The 20,107-nt window shown below is 34.5% G+C and overlaps 3 protein-coding genes across 3 annotated transcripts; 2 read left to right on the plus strand and 1 right to left on the minus strand.

The window, feature by feature from the left end:
• Positions 1–765: 765 nt before the first annotated feature.
• LOC131156644 (heavy metal-associated isoprenylated plant protein 26-like) lies at positions 766–2,491 on the plus strand. Its single transcript, XM_058110491.1, has 2 exons — positions 766–1,094; positions 1,876–2,491. The coding sequence occupies exons 1-2, from the start codon at positions 1,014–1,016 to the stop codon at positions 2,257–2,259; spliced, it is 465 nt and encodes a 154-aa protein (XP_057966474.1). The 5' UTR covers positions 766–1,013; the 3' UTR covers positions 2,260–2,491.
• Positions 2,492–9,926: 7,435 nt separating this feature from the next.
• On the plus strand, positions 9,927–15,250 carry LOC131156645 (WD-40 repeat-containing protein MSI2-like). The gene is made up of 6 exons (XM_058110492.1): positions 9,927–10,322; positions 10,886–11,212; positions 11,291–11,434; positions 12,895–13,019; positions 13,570–13,665; positions 14,864–15,250. Exons 1-6 carry the CDS (start codon positions 10,032–10,034, stop codon positions 15,072–15,074), a joined length of 1,194 nt encoding a protein of 397 aa, XP_057966475.1. The 5' UTR covers positions 9,927–10,031; the 3' UTR covers positions 15,075–15,250.
• Positions 15,251–16,307: 1,057 nt separating this feature from the next.
• On the minus strand, positions 16,308–19,848 carry LOC131156646 (basic leucine zipper 23-like). Its single transcript, XM_058110493.1, has 3 exons — positions 19,525–19,848; positions 18,241–19,066; positions 16,308–16,740 (listed from the first exon to the last, which is right to left on the minus strand). The coding sequence occupies exons 1-3, from the start codon at positions 19,525–19,527 to the stop codon at positions 16,715–16,717; spliced, it is 855 nt and encodes a 284-aa protein (XP_057966476.1). The 5' UTR covers positions 19,528–19,848; the 3' UTR covers positions 16,308–16,714.
• Between the last annotated feature and the right edge of the window lie 259 nt (positions 19,849–20,107).

The raw sequence follows: 20,107 nt of genomic DNA on the forward strand, positions 1-20,107 counted from the left end.
ATATAGATGAATTTAAAACCTTTATAACTTTATTTTTTGGGTTAACCTATTGCTCAAGCGGGACCTAGAAATTTTTTCTTAGTGAGGACTTAGAAATTTTTTACATGAATTCTAAAACAAGTAATTAAAAAAATACATACATTTACATCTAATACACTGCCCAAAAAAAAAAAAAAAAAAAAAAAATTACTTTATGTTTTTTGCCTTTGAAAATAAGTGCAAATAAATATTTTAACGGAAAAAGTATCCTTAATTTATTTAAAACTTCTGTTTATTTTAAAATTTTTAATAGAGCAAATATGTAGACCCCTTTACTTGTGTATATTAAGTTTGTGTGATTGTTTTTAAGCAATTTGTAGACAAAATTATCATTGGAAACAATTTTGAGCTTTCTTTATATATATATATATATATATATTAAAATTTATAAAATTTTTTATTTCAATAAAAATCTACGTCTTTTTATTAGAATTCAAGAAATATGATATTCAAAAATCAATTCATTTTTAATTTTGAGACAAGCGAGTCCTTAAAGAACAAGAACAACCCATCTGTGCGTGAAAACCACGCGAACGTGCGGAAGGCAGCTGACATCTTTTTTAGATAAGTTTGTGCGTGAGTTGTGAAAGCGCGTGAGGTTGTCAATGATCAAGCGACAGACGATGCGGGAACCACTCCCGAGAGTGGATGCACTGTCTCCTTAGCAGGACAGCCTCGTCACAACCCCAATCCCCCAGACCCATTTGTAAAAACGTAACGAGGGCTAGACGCGTGGTGGTCACCGGCCCCCCAAAGGAAGGAATCCGACGGTGCGGATTCGAAGCAACGCGGGAGAGTGCTGGTGTGGGTCCGGAGTCCGGACACTTGCCCATTGCCTAGCCCATCGCCCCACTATATAATGGACCGTCCGGATTAGACCTATCTCCATTATTACCATTTTCCTTTCTCAACTGAAGCTAATCCGATTTTTCTCTGGACGAGTCAGAGTGAGTGAGAGCCAGACTCGGTGAGCGATGGGTGCTCTGGATCATCTCTCGGACTTCTTCGATTGCTCCCATGCCAAATACAAGCACAAAAGGCGGAAGCAACTGCAGGTACTGTATACTGCTTCTCTGATCTCTTCTTCCGTCTACCTATCTTCTTCACTTGTCTTCTTTTCATTTTCAAATTTTTAAAAAAAGGCGCGCTGTAAATCGAGTCATCTGGTAGCTTGTATCTGTTCTCAGTTCGTAAAGTAGCTAGATCTGCTCTACTCTTCGCTTGAATCGTTCGGTCCAGCTATTTCATGATAATCGTGCTGGATCTGTGTTCTTCTCTTTTCTAAAAAAATTCGTTACTATTTTCGGAAAAGTAATGTCATTCTTTTGAAAGAGCGGAGCCAGTTCCAAGTTTGGAGCTCAGAACTCAGCAACCCGGTGCCAGTTCCGACGGGAAACACATGGTGGCTTCCGTTGGTCCTGGCGGACTGAAAAATGACGGAACTAACCCGTCTTTTGTTACGACTTTTCGTATAGTTGGTAGCTCCTTAGCTAGATAGATAAGGTTATTATAGTCATTTGACAACCCATTTCTTTCTTCCCGGAGGAGAAAAGTATCGCTTGTTATTGGATTTTCTTTTCTCGGGGAATTCTCAGTATCGTACCACAAATATCCTAACTCTTTTGAATCATACCGGACTGCTTTTGACGTGGCAGAATTTCATTGGCTCAGTTAATTCGTAGTGTCTGCAGTATCCTGAAGTTGCCAACACCAAATCAACGCTTGCTATTCCTGGGTTCCTCTTTGGTTTAGTGCGCCTTTGAGGTTGCAATCACAGGTCCCACTTTTGATTTTGATTTTTGGTTTTTGATGTGATGTGATTTTTTGTTTGATTAGACGGTGGAGGTAAAGGTGAAGATGGACTGCGAAGGCTGCGAGCGGAAGGTGAGGCGGGCGGTGGAGGGGATGAAAGGTGTGAAGCAGGTGGAGGTGGAGCGCAAGCAGCACAAGGTCACCGTCGTCGGATACGTAGATGCCTCCAGGGTGGTGTCACGCATCTGCCATCGGACGGGCAAGAGGGCCGAGATCTGGCCCTACGTCCCATACGACGTCGTCGCCCACCCTTACGCAGCCGGGGTGTACGATAAGAAGGCCCCCGCGGGGTACGTGCGCGGCTCGTACGACCCACACGTTTCGAATCTCGCGCGTGCCAGCTCAACCGAAGTGCGGTACACCACGGCGTTCAGCGACGAGAACACGAACGCTTGTGCTATCATGTGATCGCGCATACGGGAACTATGTGTGCTGCATCTCTTATGACCGTAGATCTTTTCTCTTCTTCCTTGCAGATTTTTTTTGTTTGTGTGTTGTTTGGCTGGGTTCAATTAGAGGATTGTGTTGTTATAATTAATGTAATTTTGAACCTATGATTATAAAGCCTATATATTTCTGTGAATTTTTTCCTTTTTAATTTTTTGAGAATATGAAAATTAATAAAAATTAATTTTGCGTATTTGGAAGACATTCCCCCCACCCCCCCCCCTCCCCTCTTAGTTAAAAGTAATTTTGCCCCTTTTTAGGGTTTTTTCTGTTCCATCGATGAATTTCAGTGAAGATGATGATGATAACAACAACAAAACCGAGCCTGAGTCCCACTCAGTGAAGATGATAAATTACAAAAAATTGAAAGGTCTGCTTGTCAAGGTAAATTTGTAAGAATATAAATATTAATTCTACTTTAATATTTTAATATTGTAAAGCTTTTATATCATTTAAAAAAGATATGTATTTTAAGTTAAGATATCTATTGAATTGTGTCCTTAGAAATGATATATATTACTTCCACTTATTTGCTTCATTGGATGATGTGTTTTATAAATTAAGAATATTAAATTTATTTTGAGTCTAGATTTTGTGTGTTTATTATATATATATATATATATATATATATATATATATATATATAGCTCATTTTCATCATAGTATACTATTAGAGTTTAAATAGTTGGGCAATCTAAGATATATTTTGTGAAGTTAAGTTAAGAAAAATTATGCTTAATTTCATCATATTATATATTTGAGTTTATATAAATTTAAATACAGAACTTAAATTTAAAATTTAAAACATTAATTTAAATTTAAATTTAAATTTATATTAATTTAAATAAAACATAAGATAATTTATCATCTAAATTTAAGAATAGAAAATTTTCAAATGCAAACCCAGAGAAAATGACTTATGCCCACTTCTTGAATTCATGATTAGCCTCACCCTATCAAGCAGGTAAAGACGGGATTTGGAAGGATTTTAGATGTGGAAAGAGCTGGCAAAGGAGGAAAGTGCATTTGATGACTCTGCGATCACCATAATTTTGTTGGTTTCTGTTGTTTGGATGATTACTTGATATTTGTAGATCGCTTAGATGACAAATAATTTATCTTGGCCAAACAATATCTTAAGCAACTATCATCATTTTACCTGAAAAAAATAAATAAAAAGAAAATAAGGAGAAAAATTTTTTTTTCACTCTATTAAATGTTATAAAAAATTAATAATTATTTTAATATGACTAAAAATTATAAAAAAATTAAATATTAATTATGTATAAAATCAAAATTTTATTTATAATTTTAATATATATTTTATTTTATTTCTCATTTTCCTTCGTAACCAAACATGAAAATGATGATTTCTTAATACTTTTCTTTTCCTGATATTTTCTACATTTCAAATGAAGCCTTGTCGACGACTCATAATAGTAGCTTGATTACGAGAACCTCTCGAAATCGTAGCCGAACCGAGTTTTCTTTGGGCAATTTTAGTTTCTTTCTTTTTTGCCCTCAACCAAGCACTCAAGCAGGTTGGGATGTGAAAGTTGAAACCATAATGGGAAACGAAGTGCTTATTTAGTCATCCACAGCTTAATCATTTCATTCTACAATGGATATGTAATATGTTGCTTCCCTTTGCACATGTTCTCAGTGTGTGTTTGCGTGTCCATTTTGAGTTCATTCTACAATGGGTATGTTACCTACCAAGGATATAGTTATTATAATCTCAATAAATATGATTAATGATATGAACTTGTTTGGTCCTTATTTTTGTATGGTAAAAAAATAGATTATAAAAATACAGTTGTTTATGTTGCCAGTTTTCTGTTTCTAATGTCTATTTTCAGTTGTTTGTGAAAAAATTGAAAACCATATTTTATGATTTTCAATACCCAGAAACAGTTATTTGAAATTAAGTTATACATTTTGTACAAATAATAGTAAAGTCAATTACAAAATATTTTTACTATTTTTCAGTTGTCATGACCAATAAAATTTGTATTGTAAAGTAAATTTTGAAATATAATAATTAATTAAGATAGTTATAATAATTTTATGTTTATTATATCATTTTTAATGCATATTATTTGTAAATTATTATTTGATTTAAGGATAAAAATGGGCATTTTTTAATTTTATAAATATTAACCAAGTAGGTTCCTAGTTCCTAATTTTTAGTTTCTATTTCTAAGTTTGATTTTAATTTTTTTAATTTTTAGCAATAATACCAAACGGTCCCGTAATGATTCAAACCAATTTCAATGAGGTATTATTTATTATGATCTTATCCTATGTTTAGGACGGACTTTGAATTTGGATTTATGTGAATTTGTACAAAATATAATATAAAATTATATTAAAATTTATCGAAGTCTACCAAACTTAAATTCACACTCCCAAATGATACCTTTTAATTTTGTCCCTTATAATATATATTACAAAGTTATTTGGTTAAGATTTTCTAGTGCATATTTGATGCGGGATTCAGACATCTTGAGAGGTATCTTTATTAGATAAGACTATGAGGTCCAATAAATCTAAGCTAATATTACATAATAATACATTATTGAATTTAGCCGAGGTGATATATTTATGTTAGTCATTAAGATGATATTATCATGTGGGTTAGTCTTTCACAATGTGTAAGCTAATTTGATGAGAGCATAAAAAATTAAATAGAAGAACTTGTCATGATCATGCATTATATTACAGTTAGTAGCAGTAGCAACATTAGAGTTAGCACCAGTAGCAGCTCACAGTTATAGTTTAGTTATTGAGTTGTTAATTTAATTCTTGAGTTGTTAGTTCAGTTAATGAATTGTTAAGTTTTCTGTTATTGAATTGTTGTATATATATCTCTTTTTGAAGTGAATGAAATTGAAATACTTTCATAAATTTGATATGGTATCAGAGCTATTTTAGAATGTTTTCTCTCAAGCTTCTCTAATGGCCAAAGCTCCAATTTCCTCTTCTCCTTCTGCATTTGTCATTCCTCCTCCTTCTTCTTCATCATCAACCATTGATGATTTTGTTAATCCATATTATCTCAGTAATTCAGACTATCCCGATGTTGTTATTGTTTCTCATGTCTTAACTAGAGATAACTATCATACCTCGAGTCGATCAATGCCCACTTCTTTGAATGCAAATAATAAGATAGCTTTCATTGATGGATCTCTTCTTCAACGACCAATTTTTGATTCTCTTCACTATCCATGGAGATTGCAGCCAGTGTCATCTATGCGACCACTGCTCGTGCGATTTGGTTGGATCTTCATGATCACTTCTCTCGGGTCCTCACATCTTTTAACTCAAGAAAGCTATCTCGGATTTATCTCAAGGTCAATTTTTGTTACTCAGTATTATATTGAGTTGAAGGGTTATTGGGATGAACTTCAAAACTATCGTCCTTCTCCATTTTGGTCTTGTGTTCCTGCTTGTTCTTATGGTGCTATCTGATCTGTTGTGGATTTTCAACACTATGATCATGTTTTGCAATTTCTAATGGGGTTAAATGAATCCTATAGTCACATACGGGGTTAGATTCTTTTACTTGATCCTCTTCCACCGATCAACAAAGTATTTTCTCTCTTACTTTAAGAAGAGAGTCAACAATAAATTGCAGTTCCATCAGCTCCTCTTTTTGATTCAGCTGCAATGATTACTTCTTTTGTTCCAACATCTTCCACACACAGTAACACAAAATCTTTCGTCAAGAAAGATCGTCCTGTTTGTTCGCATTGTGATATAATAGGTCACATTGTGGAAAAATGTTATCGGTTGCATGGTTTTTCTCTCGAATACAAATTTACTGAGTCTAAATCTGCAGCACCAAGTCTAGCTCACAATGTTTCTATTGAGCCTGTTTTTGATTCTGCATCATTGCCTTTTACTCAAGAGCAATGTCAGTAGTTACTAGCTCTCATTCAACTACCAGTTTCATCAGTTTTAGCAGTTACTAGTACTCCTTTAACTCCAACTCACATGACAGGTAATCTTTCTTGTAATTCTTGTTCTTCTGTTTCATCTCAGTCTCATGCTTTTGCCTCTCCCACGGTTAACTCTCCTTTGACTTCATGGATTATTGATACCGAGGCTACATATCACATGGTTAACTCGGTTACTTTATTTTCTTCCATTACATCCATTGTTTCGAGTTTTGTTTTGCTTCCTAATGGTCTTCAAGCACATGTTACTCATGTTGGTAATATTGTGCTTTATGATTCTTTAAATTTAAATAAAATATAATATAAAATTTATCATCTAAATTTAAGAATAGAAAACTTTTAAATGCAAACCCGTGAGAAAATGAGTTATGCCCACTTCCTGAATTCATGATTAATTAGCCTCACCCTATCAAGCAGGTAAAGACAGGATTTGGAAAGGATTTGAGATGTGGAAAGTGCTGGCAAGGGAGGAAAGTGCGATGCTTAATTTGATGACTTTTACGATCACCATAACTTTGTTGGTTTCTGTTGTTTGGATGATTACTTGATATTTGTAGATTGCTTAGATGACAAATAATTTATCTTGGCCGAACAATTTCTTAAGCTATTATCGTCATTTTATAAGAAAATACATAAAGATATTACTTGACACATGAAAGTTTTAACAAATATTTTTTCTAATCCATTTTACGCAAAAATAAATAAATAAAAAGAAAATAAGGAGGAAATTTTTTTTTTTTCACTCTTTATTAAATGTTATAACAAATTAACGATCATTTTAATGACTAAAAATTATAAAAAAAATTAAATATTAATTATGTATAAAATCAAAATTTTATTTATAATTTTAATATATATTTTATTTTATTTTTCATTTTCCTTCGTAACCAAACATGAAAATGATGATTTCTTAATACTTTTCTTTTCCTGATATTTTCTACATTTCAAATGAAGCCTTGTCGACAACTCATAATAGTAGCTTGATTACGAGAACCTCTTGAAATCGTAGCCGAACCGAGTTTTCTCTGGGCAATTTTAGTTTCTTTCTTTTTTGCCCTCAACCAAGCAGGTTGGGATGTGAAAGTTGAAACCATAATGGGAAAACGAAGTGCCCATTTAGTCCACAGCTTAATCATTTCATTCTACAATGGATATGTAATATGTTGCTTCCCTTTGCACATGTTCTCAGTGTGTGTTTGCGTGTCCATTTTGAGTTCATTCTGCGATGGATATGTTACCTACCGAGGATATAGTTATTATAATCTCAATAAATATGATTAATGATATGAACTTGTTTGGTGCCGTTTCTGTTATTTTTGTCTAGTAAAAAAATAGATTATAAAAATACAGTTGTTTATGTTGTCAGTTTTCTGTTTCTAATGTCTATTTTCAGTTGTTTGTGAAAAAATTGAAAACCATATTTTATGATTTTCAATACCCAGAAACAGTTATTTGAAATTAAGTTATACATTTTGTACAAATAATAGTAAAGTCAATTACAAAATATTTTTACTATTTTTCAATTGTCATGACCAATAAAATTTTTATTGTAAAGTAAATTTTGAAATATAATAATTAATTAAAATAGTTATACTAATTTTATGTTTATTATAGCATTTTTAATGTGTGTTATTTGCAATTTTATTATTTTAATCATATTTTATATTATTATTTGATTTAAGGAAAAAAAAATGGGCATTTTTTAATTTTATAAATATTAAACAAGTATGTTCCTAGTTCCTAGTTTTTAGTTTCTATTTCTAATTTTGATTTTGATTTTTGTAATTTTTAGCAATAATACCAAACGGTCCCGTAATGACTTGATCCAATTACAATGAGGTATTATTTGTTACGATCTCATCCTATGTTTAGGACAGACTTTGAATTTTGATTTATGTGGATTTGTACAAAATATAATATAAAATTATATTAAAATTTATCGAAATCTACCAAATTTAAATTCAAACTCCCAAATGATACCTTTTAATTTTGTCCCTTATAATATACATCACAAAAGTTATTTGGTTAAGATTTTCCAGTGCATGTTTGATGTGGGATGCTGACTATCTTGAGAGGTATCTCTATTAGATAAGATTATGAGGTCCAATAAATTTAAACTAATATTACATAATAATTCATTATTGAATTTGGCCGACATGTTATATTTGGGTTAGTCATTAGGATGGTATTATCATGTGGGTTAGTCTTTCATAAGGCGTGAGCTAATTAAATGGAAAAACTTGTCATGATCATGCATTAGATGTCGAGTATAGATGAGGTAAAAACTTGGTTATATAAGTATGATTTAAATTTTAACTTTGCATTTATGGGAAAAAACTTGTAATACCTAACAGGTAAAAATAAGTAATATCTTGTTAACTTGAAAATAGAATCAGACAATTATATTTACTATCAAAATCACACCAATAAACTATTTTTTGAGTGGATCTTAAATAAAAAGACAAAAGAATGGTACCTTCTGCTGTAAATATTAGAAAAATAAATAAATAAATATCTTACATTGATGGTGTAGGTTGCTTGATAGTTCAATTTTTAAATTAGTAGGGCCACTCATAGCCAAAAAATAAAATAAAACAAAAATAAATAAAAAAAATAAGCCTATGTCTTGTGCTTAAATGTTGAGTTGGGATGGAGTAAATAAGTTATATAACAAGAGAAGTACTATTTTCTTTCTTGATGGACCATCCAATAGACCCAAAAGGGAAAAAAAATAAAATAAAATGACAAAAGACTTAAATGGCCTTGATGTAGGCTTAAATTGACTTGTAACTTTATTCAAAAATTCAAATTACATTATAATCAATAATATTTTTTTTTATAAATTATAATATTTTGGTGCCACACCAGAGGGTTCGAAGGGCTCGTTGGTGGCTGAAGTTCCTATGTAATCAAAAAAAGAATATATGATGAAGATTAATATTGTTCACATGATGCATGTTGTAACTTCGTGATGATACTAAATTTTTTTCCTTCAACTTTAAATGTAACTTTTTTGCCTTATACGTTTGCTTGTGGCATAACATGCAAAAAAGGAAAGATCTTGCATTTTTGTAAGAAACTGTTTTTACGCCTCAAACTTGACGGCGACAACTTTATTGTTGTGCATAAACTCCCCTTCTTCCTAAACATAATAACACACTTATAAATACTAAGTTAAAAGAGGGTTTGCCTCCACTACCATAAAAAAGGATCTCAAGATTCCAGAGGAGGTAAGCATCTCATTCTCACTTTCTCTTCACTTACTCTTAACTTAGACATCAGAGTGATTAACTGGAGTACAATCTGAGTCTTTCAAGTCATTATTGCTTGATTCCTTTCAAGTGCTCGTGGTTGAATGACAATTTATCAAAATCCATACTATTCTTATTATGCACAAAGTATTTATTCGACTTCATTTCAATTAGATAATTTGAAAAAAAAAAACAAAAAACAAAAACCTAAACCTAAAGCATAAAATTTTATTATTCAGCATCACAATTTTTTCCTCTCTAAAATTGGGCTCATATTTTAATTTTGCTCATAATTATTAATCAAAAAATCAAAACTTTAAATAAAAGTAAAATTAAAACTTCCATTTATAAAATGTATACACCGTATACCGTATATATATATATATATATATATATATTATATATAAACCTCCTCGTCTACAAAATCTTCGCTTCACTCTCCACTCAACAATATCTTTTGGCGGGAAAAACAGAGAGAGAGAGAGAGAGAGAGAGAGAGAGAGAGAGAGAGGGGGAGGAAGAGATGGGCGTTGATGAGGTTGAAGAAGAATTTACGGTGTGGAAGAAGAACACGCCATTGTTGTACGATCTCGTCATCTCTCACGCCCTCGAATGGCCGTCCCTCACCGTTCAGTGCCTCCCCACCCCAACATCGCCCTACGCCGACCCTTCTTTCTCCGTTCACAAGCTCGTCCTCGGCACCCACACCTCCGATGGCTTTCCTAACTTCCTCATGGTCGCCGACGCTCTCCTTCCCTCAGGTTCACCGGTGAACCCCGTCGCGGGTCTCTCGGAAAACCCCACCATTCCTAAGGTAACCGAAGCATTTATTTGTTCATTTTCTGGCAGATGTTACATGAACACCAACTGTTCGATGAAATTACTAGCTGATTGTTTTGCCTTGTTTTTACTTTATAGGGTTATTTTCAAGCCGCTGATAATTTTTATTCACATGATTAATTCGTCTCTTAGATTTTATATTCATAAATTTGAGCCTTGGACTGTCAACATGTATATCAAATAGGACCTTTCATTTAACAACATTATTGAAATATAAGAATACAAGCATACAAGTCTAGACTTGTATATCACACCTAAATACCAAACACCCATTTGACCTAGTTTTTCATCTCATAAACCATTATACTCTTCTTTTGATTACTAAGTAAACAATATAGTAGGCTTTAAGATAGAATATGGAGCTAAATCCATCTTTTTATAGCCGGTAAGTTACATTTTATTTGTTTGTATGGACTTGAATGCTTGTCTAGGGGCAAATTGACATATTAACTTAGTAATCGAAGTTGAAAGGGGTGACCCAATGATACTGTTGTTTTTATTTTTATTAACTTAATTATGTTGTTTGCATTTTAATAGGTAGAGATAAGGCAAAAAATTCATGTTGATGGGGAAGTGAATCGAGCTCGGTGTATGATGCAAAACCCATCTCTCGTAGCTGCCAAGACTAGCTGCTGTGATGTGTATGTTTTTGATTGCACCAAACACCCAGTAAAGCCCAAAGAGGGTGGTTCATGTGATCCTGACTTGAGACTAAGGGGTCATAGTAAAGAAGGTTATGGATTGTCATGGAGCCCCTTTAAAGAGGGGTACCTACTGAGTGGCTCAAATGACCAAAAAATATGTTTGTGGGATGTGTCCGCCATGCCCCAAGATAAAGTACTCTACACAATGCGTGTTTATGAGGTAATTCAGTTTTTGATATTTTTGCATATTCCAATTCTGGGTTTGTTTAGTGCTTACTTCATTAATGTTTAATTTTAGGCTCATGAAGATGTGGTGGAACATGTGTCGTGGCATTGGAAGAATGAAAATTTATTTGGGTCAGTGGGGGATGACTGTCGATTAATGATCTGGGACTTGCGCTTGGACAAGCCCCAACAATCTGTCACAGCTCATGAGAATGAGGTGAATCGATCTTTGAAATTGTTTCCTTTGGTGTTATTAGATGTCATAGACTCCATACACACAAATGCTTTAATGCTGCCACATGTTTTAAATTGTTAGATTGGTTTTCATTTTTAATGATCTGATATGTGTCTCACAAATATTTTGCTGATTCAAAAAAGTATCTGGGTTATTCTTGCCCTAGTTGCTTTTTTGGATTTAAAGTAGTGATGTTGGAAGGAAGGTGAAATTGAAAATAGAAGGATGAGGAGTGGTGATAGACTGTATAGAGGAAGCCTGAAGAGCTAGGGCTCTCTCTGAATAATTTTTCATTCACAGTACTAATCTAAAGTTAGATGTATCTTTTAAAAGTGTAGTTGATGATGCCTTTAGTCTTTACATAAGAACCAATTTCCCAGAGAAGTTATGGATTGCAAAGCAGGTTATGTTATGAATTACACTTACCTTCATTTTTTAGTACTGCGCTATACATTATGCTCTATTTCATGTTTCATTTTCATATAAGGTTTTCTCATAGGAAAGCTGTTTTTTCTTAAATGATCATGTATTATTTTTAATTTATTAATCGATTGCAAGTTGCAACAGTTAGTAATTCTGATGCCCTATTTTTCTATTGAAATGTCCATCCAACCGAAATATGGGTGGAGAATTTTAGGGCTTGGTTCATGAATTATGGTCTCCAAACTGAAAAAATTAGCTGGATAGCCTGGATGTTGCTTCATGTATACGAGTATCATTGAATTTTTTATGGACTCTAGATACATGATAACAATATCAGTTAGTACTTGGATAAAGGACTGTTCAAGTAATGATGCTGTGGTCATCCCTGTTCCATCATGAAAAATTCAAAGATGTGAGTGGAAATATAAATTCACGTGCTCTCTTTCTTCTTTTTTTTTTTTTATATCGCCAGGTGTCTTGGTCTTATGCACTAGACTAATTCCACGCCTACGCCAGCTGTGCCTTCGACCAACACGTAAGAGGTAAATCGCGGATGTGTGCTGCAGGTGGCAGGGTTCGAACCTCAGACTTCACCTTTGTCCAAGGCTGTCTGATGCAAGTCCTTATCACCTGAGCTTATGCCCGGGGGCAAATTCATGGGCTCTATTGCTTGTGGTCTTGTGGGATGTGAAGCTGATATATTGTAAATTTCATGCTTGCAATTGTATTCATCGAGAACTCATCATTTGCGTAGTTGAAGAACATTTTTAACTTTCTATAAAAAGCTAAATGGCCCATTTGTTTTATCATTCTTTTAATGACTGTTATGTTTACTTGTATATGCAATCTGGCCTAGTGAATCCATGTTTATGTTTTCCAGTTTTGCTGCTGTTCCATTTTTGTTAATTTTAAACAAAGTGACCTTGTGTTCCTCTTCTCCTCAGTTTTTGTAATTTCTCAACTGCTGCAAAAGAAAATGAACGGATTGTTACTAATGGCAACCCTATTTCTGATCCCAGGTTAATTATCTATCTTTCAATTCGCATAATGAGTGGGTTCTTGCTACGGCATCTTCAGACACTACTGTTGGTCTGTTTGATATAAGGAAGCTGACTGAGCCACTGCATGTTCTTAGTAGTCACACGTATGCTATCTGACCTAATGCCATTGGAAAATTTTGATGTTGATTACTTGTGAAAAATATTATGCTGTTTTTCTCCTCCATCCCATATAGTAGATTATTTTACCATATTTTGGTAGCCTTTTGTTTTCCCACTTTTTGCTGCTCCTAAAAACTACATTGTTATATGTAATAGAGTGAGGATACTTGGTTGGATATAATTAATATAATTTATAATTAATAATCTTTAACCATGCCATTACTTCTAAAAATTCATTCAGTAGGTGAGCATGCTGGATTATTTTGATATGTAATTATGTTTGCAGCATATCTTATTTATAAATATGATATAAACATGGTCAAATGTAAAGTCAATTCAATTTTTCATCCACATGTAAAAAAAATGACGATTTCCATGTTCACTGTAAACTCTCTGATTTATTTTGAATGGCCTATTGGTTAAGTTTTATTTTGTGCATTCAGAGCTTACTAATTTTCTTCTCATTTATGTTTCTCTTGAGTTTATTGTTTGATGTCTGATATGACAGTACTTGCTGGATTTTGTTTTTTACAGGGAGGAGGTTTTCCAAGTAGAATGGGATCCTAATCATGAAACTGTCTTGGCATCTTCTGCTGATGATAGAAGGTTGATGGTTTGGGATCTTAACAGGTATTGTATGCCAAGAAACTTCAAATTACCGCTTAGAATGTGTTCAATATGCTTCTATTTCTCTAAACTTTTGGAAAAGATTTACTTTCTCTGTTTCCTCATGTATCTTCTCTTGTGCATATTATTTAGTGCCTTTTGTGCTTAAAAGTAGGCAACTGAGGCGTGCTTTGTTGGGTTGAAGCCTTGAAGGTCAACCCAAGCGCAACACTAATAGTTTGAGAGGTTGAGTCTAATTCAATCCAATGTTGGGCTCAAGGTCTTCAACCAAGTTGGATTAGATCAAACCAGTTTTTTTTTGGGAGGGGGGGGGGGGGGGGGGGCACAGGGGGGCTAATAATTAAATTTATTCCCGGATAATGTATTTTAACCTTTTTTAAGATAACAAAATTCAATAACAAATGGTACGTTTGTCTTTGCTTCAAAATATGAGAAATCAATGGCATAGCTCATCAAGATCTGTTGGTGCCATAGCGCCCTCTGTCTTTGGTTTTGCACATGCACATAAACATAAGCAAGAAAGAGCATTGTGGCTGTAGTACTCGATGGGCCATATAGTTTTCCAAATCAGTGGGAAGATTTGAACCAACCGGTAGTAGTAACTAAAAATAGATAGAATAAGTAAATTATATGTTCTTAGGATAAGTAAATTATACCATAGGGGGCTACATTTTATCCCTTTTATGTGGAGGAGATGAGTCTTTCATTGTTTCTAATGGAGGTTTAAACTTTGAAAAACTTCCAACCAGATTGCGGCATTGGAGACCTAACAAAAATGTGGTGAGGATGACATATCAAGAAGTTATTGTTTCCATTGAAGGGATTAATCTTTTGCCCAGTTTTGTTTCTGGGACTGAACTTCTGTTAATGATTTGCTATGACAAACTTATGTGAAGTCCATAAACTAGGAATGAAGTACAAGTTTTTAAAGTTTAATATCTATTATAAAAATAAAAATCAGTTCCCGCGACAGGAATGGGGTAAAACTTTGGCCTTGGGTGTAATTTGCCTAAAATTTTAGCTCATTATAGTTTGACCCAACAGATATGTGAACACAAAAGCACACTGCTCATTAGAGACCAAAATTTACAGTGTTATCTTCAAGGTTATGTTAAAATTTTGAACCTTAATGGATTGTATCAGTCTCCAGCATTCTGCAAATCTTTTCCTAAGCTCACTGATGTGGTGATTGTGCCCTCAGGATTGGAGATGAGCAACTAGAAGGAGAAGTTGAGGATGGGCCACCTGAGCTGTTATTCTCTCATGGGGGTCACAAAGCCAAGATATCAGACTTCTCATGGAACAAGAATGAGCCATGGGTCATTTCAAGTGTAGCTGAGGACAACACTCTTCAGGTCTGGCAGATGGCTGAGAGCATTTACCGTGATGACTATGAAAATACATGCAGCTAACAACTATTTGTAGATCTTGTTCGAGGGAAACTTCCGGCAGCAACATAATTACGTAGTTTTTGATTGGAAGCCATTTCTTCTTGCAGAATGTTTATCAACTTCCAGCTTGTTTTGGCCTGTTGTCTTTTAACACTGATTGAAAAATTTATCTGAGAGTTACTTGCTCATTTTGGTCAGTTTGTGCTATAGGGGTGTGTATATTTTAATGAGTTTCCCCCTTAAATCTGTTCTTGTTAATTTAGATGGTTTGTTTTGTTTAGGAAAAATAAAGTCAAACATGATTTTACATTATTGGCAAATTTTGGTCCCAAAAGGTCATGATTTAGCAAAGAAGCCAACATTCTCATGTACTTGGTTGACTCAACCATTTTGTACCCATTTAAGGCTCAACGTTCCTGCCAATCAAGATCTATGTTTGAGGAAGAAAAAAAATTAATTTTTTGTCGCGTATTCTCTCTATATTAACCATAACCATTAATCTCAGTATTCAGATTAAGAATTGATCAAATGCAATTCTAAATTAAGTAAACAATAAAAAATTTTCTGTTCATTGACTCATTATATAAATTAACCTTGAATATTTCTATTTTCTTCCCATATTTTATTTACCATGAGAAGAAAGAGCTCTTTCATTTTCAGTGACTTCCCTGAAAGATAGAATTATTGTGAGAACTTTTTTGAAGTCCAGACTTGCAGCTTTCAAGGTGGTTGTTGGAAGGTTAATGGACAAGTTTCAAATATTGACCACCTACAGAGCAGATTGTTGTACCACATTCATGTTTTGAAAAGGCTAAAACATGCCATACCCATGTGTACCAAGCAAACCATGCAGTTAGGTCATCTCCCATGCCCATGAACACACCTGTTCACAACTCGGTAGCAGCAAAACATGGAAGGATTTCCACCCACCTTAAACCACATCTAGATTAAGAGATTTGTGAGCAAAACACAAGAAAAAAGAAACCAAAAAAAAATGGAAATCAAATTTTCTGTGTTCTCTCCACCTCAAATAAAGAAAGATATAAAGGCTGATAGCAAGTGAAATAAAAAAAAATTTCTTCATTGATTCATTTATCCTCATTGCCAAACAAGAAAAGAAGATTCATTTGTCATTACATATTTTCCTTCTATTTCCTTCGTGTTTTTCAAGTTAGCCAAAACCCCTGTGGTCCCGCCAAGATTTGGCATAGCACAGAAAAAAGAGAACACACCCAAAATAAGGACACCAAACAATAATAGCTGCAAACTAAATGAAGCATTTCTGTAATCTGAAAAGAATGAAAAGCTGAGAGCTTGAGCTCATTTTGGTGTTTGAGCTTCATAGAAAACCAAAAGTTTGTCTCTGCTCAATAGTTTTTGTAGATGCACACTCTCTAACCTAGGCTTTACAAAACATTCATATAGACTTGGACAGGAACACTACTACCAACCAAACCACCAGTAAATCAGAAGCAGATCTAGCTAATATTGAGCTCGATATGTACCAGCAGTGCCAGCCCTAGGAGCCCAGAAAAAAACATGACAGGAAAAAAATGAACACAAAATGACCTGAGGGCAAGGCCACAGCAGTTCAGCAGAACTCTTATTGGAAGCAAATATGTGCCCTCAAGAGAATAAAATAGCCCCATCTGATTAGCTCCTCAACTTGCTGTTGCAGTGCAAGCTCCTGCAATAAAATAAATAAACACAATGTTGATCAGGATCACGAGAGGGTGAAGAGCAATCAGTTTAACACAAGATTTTGAACTGTCTGCCAGTCCATCATTTTTATGAACATTGGAATGAAGAAAAATGGACAAAACAAAGAGGGCATAGAAAATGTAATTCACATCTACATTACGTTTGGGAATATGGATTTCGGACTTTAGATTTAGATTTGGGTGGATTGAGATAAATTTCAATCCAATTTTATATTTTATTTTATCCAAATCCAATACAAACCCAAATCTAAGACCTCTCCAAACATAGGGTTACTCTAAATTTCAGAATATTAGTGTGTACAAATAGTATTTTATCTGAAGTTTGGATATCAGTAAGTTAAACAGATAACCACAATAATCTCGCACAAAGAAACAAAATTTGTCACATGCTAATCCCCAATTAATTTTTTCCTTTTTTCTTTTAGTAAAAAAGTAAAGTGCTTGATTGGGTTTAGTTACTGAAGGGGCCTAGGTTTACCAGCACAAGCTTGTCCATTGGTTAAGTTTGTGAGGATTGGTAGGTGAGTGAGCACTTCTGCATGTTTTTATTTCTTATTCTTTTAATTCCCTTGAGCATTGATCCACAAAGATTTGTGATTATTTATATTGCATTAAGTTATCTAGTTTCTACTAAGAGACATGCCTCCTAATATCACCAACCAAAATAAGTTTGATGGAGGCTAAAATGAACCCATGAGTACAATATTGAAAGAATAAACATAGAAGATGCCATGGCAATGGTGAAGGGAACTTTGGAAAAATACCATGAGAAGGCATAGTGAAAGCTTTATGCATATGCAGGCATGTGGGGGCAGAATCATTGTTAAAAAGAATAGCAAATTAATCGTTAAACTTCTTGCTCCGATGTAAACACAACTTTGTAGGGATAATAGTCTCCAACAGAAACATATATTCATACTCTTACCGCAGAAAATAGGAATAGGGGGCAGTCTTGAGAAATTTCAGCATATTCCAACAAGCTCCATCTTATTTTATTTTGGGTGAAAGAGAGACATAGGGGTGGGGGTTGTCACAACTACTATTTATGAGACAACAAGCTCCATTTTGCAGCATATTCCAACAACTGCTATCTATGAGACACTAACTAGATTATAAGACACCAATAATCATTTGCATTGCGCGCCTGTAAGCTCTAAACAGCTAAGAAGTTAAAAAAAAACAAATTAAGGGCATAAACAAGCAAGCTTTAAGATTTATCAGAACTGCTTATCACCATGATACCAACTTATTTCCTTTCAAGAATCCGAATAATAAGGGAAATTAGACAATGAACGAGCAATAATAGATGCCATTTACCATATTTCCAGACTAAAACGAAAGAAAATGTTCAATAAAAAAGTTATATCTTGCTAAAATGAACCAGATTGTCCTACTTCCATTAAAAAAATGAACATAATCATCCTACTTTCATTAAAAAATGAACATACTTTCACCCTAAGATTTACCTTTCCCCTTATTTGGATTGGAAGAATTCACAGCAGGCACTGCACTCCCAAGTCCACAGCCAGGGAGCTCCTTGAATCCAGAGTTTGGACTACCTAAACACTGAAAATTCTCAAATTCACAACCACTAAATCCTTGGCCATTTAATGCTGAGCCATCTCCACTTTTGCCTTCCACTCCCGGATGAAGGCAGTAAACCTGATCATCACACTGCAAGTTACATGGGTTCATCACATATGCACCATTCAAGTTTGCATTGACCATGCTCTGCTGGTACACATCCCCACTCCTAGCTGATTTCTGATAAGGGAAAGATCCAATTTCCCCTTCAATCCTCCCTCTGATGTCCACAAGCAAGCACTTAAGCCTCGCAATCTCGGCTTCCAATGCAGCCTGCCCCTGCAATCTTTTCAACAACTGCTGATTCAAAGTCCTCAACCTAACAACCTCGTCCTCTAACGAAGCAGCCCGAGCCTTCTTCTTCTCACGATATTTGCGAACTGCTTCCCGGTTTCCCAATGGACGTTTCTTTGATTTCTTTTCTGCAGATTCTGCAGTATCTTCGGGTTCGGGAGTGGATTTGTCTTCAGATGGGGCAGAGAGAATTTTGGTGTGCACATGAAAACAGGTGTGGGTATGAGAGAAATCAGGACCCGGTGGGTTGCATGTGTGGGTATGAGTGCAAGCATGGGTATCCTTCAGAAATTCATCAAAGAAACTGTCCATAGAGCAACTGCTTGGAAGCTCCCCTACATTTGGACTTGAAAAAACCTCTTGATTAGAGAAATCAAGCTCCCCGTCATCCATTGCAAGGGAGAAACCATAGACCTGGACAAACAGAAAAACAGAATATAGTAAAATAAGTGGCCAAGTTCTGATCTTGAGCGTCACCCACAGTACGACTTGGCATTCATTTCATTCATTTCTATTTGCAAAAAAAAAAAATCAGAAACAAAAAGATTTCCTGATGCATCTTAGCAATACCAAACATGTTGTCAAAAAGCACTGAAATCTTATAGTAATGCAGCAACCACATACAGACGTTGAGGTATAAAAGCACAATACAAATAAAAAATTGCGGATTTCGAGAATGAGTTTCTGCACGGACGAATAAAGCAAAACAAAACCAAGAAAAAACCCTAAAAGCGGATCACAATCATCACATACAAACAAGACGAATTCTGGCAATTCAGGCAAAACCCAGATGACTGTGATCACAGGATAGCAAAGATGAACAATCCAACAACCTTCGCATTCAATCACTAGCTTTGAAGAGAAAGACTTACCATGAAAACCCCAGAAGAACGATATTGCAGAAACCGATCCAAATCCAGAGATCAAAGGAACTGATATCTGCAATTAACTTGGGGGATTTGCGTAAAAAATCACAAATTTTAAGCTTGAAACCCTAGTGATAAAGGAGCTGCTGCAGAAGTATATATGTGATGGGGAAGAACAGAAACCCTATAAAGGCTAAAAGGTAATAATGATGCAAGGCGACATTCTAATAGGGAAAGAAAAAATGGATGACCAGGAGAGGCCGATTGGCTCGGAGATTCCACGAACACACACTGACTGGTATTCTGTCTCCCTCACGAAGTCAGGAAATTAGAAACTCACGGCTTTCAAATCAATTTATAGGTTCTTGGGGGACTGATGTGCAAAAATCAAAGAAATGCAGGGAATTATACTATGATATGTGGGTCCATGTCACTCGCAATGGTTTTGCAAGGTTCATTTGTCACCATTGATAAATCAAAAATGGGATAGCCAATATGATTCAGTTTATATTTTTATTTTTTTTATTATGTGGACTTATAATGGTCATCACTATGACAAATATTATCAGTGAATTTATTACATTATGAA

The sequence above is a fragment of the Malania oleifera genome, chromosome 5 (genome assembly GCF_029873635.1).
Source record: "Malania oleifera isolate guangnan ecotype guangnan chromosome 5, ASM2987363v1, whole genome shotgun sequence".
In the NCBI taxonomy this organism is placed as follows: domain Eukaryota; kingdom Viridiplantae; phylum Streptophyta; class Magnoliopsida; order Santalales; family Ximeniaceae; genus Malania; species Malania oleifera.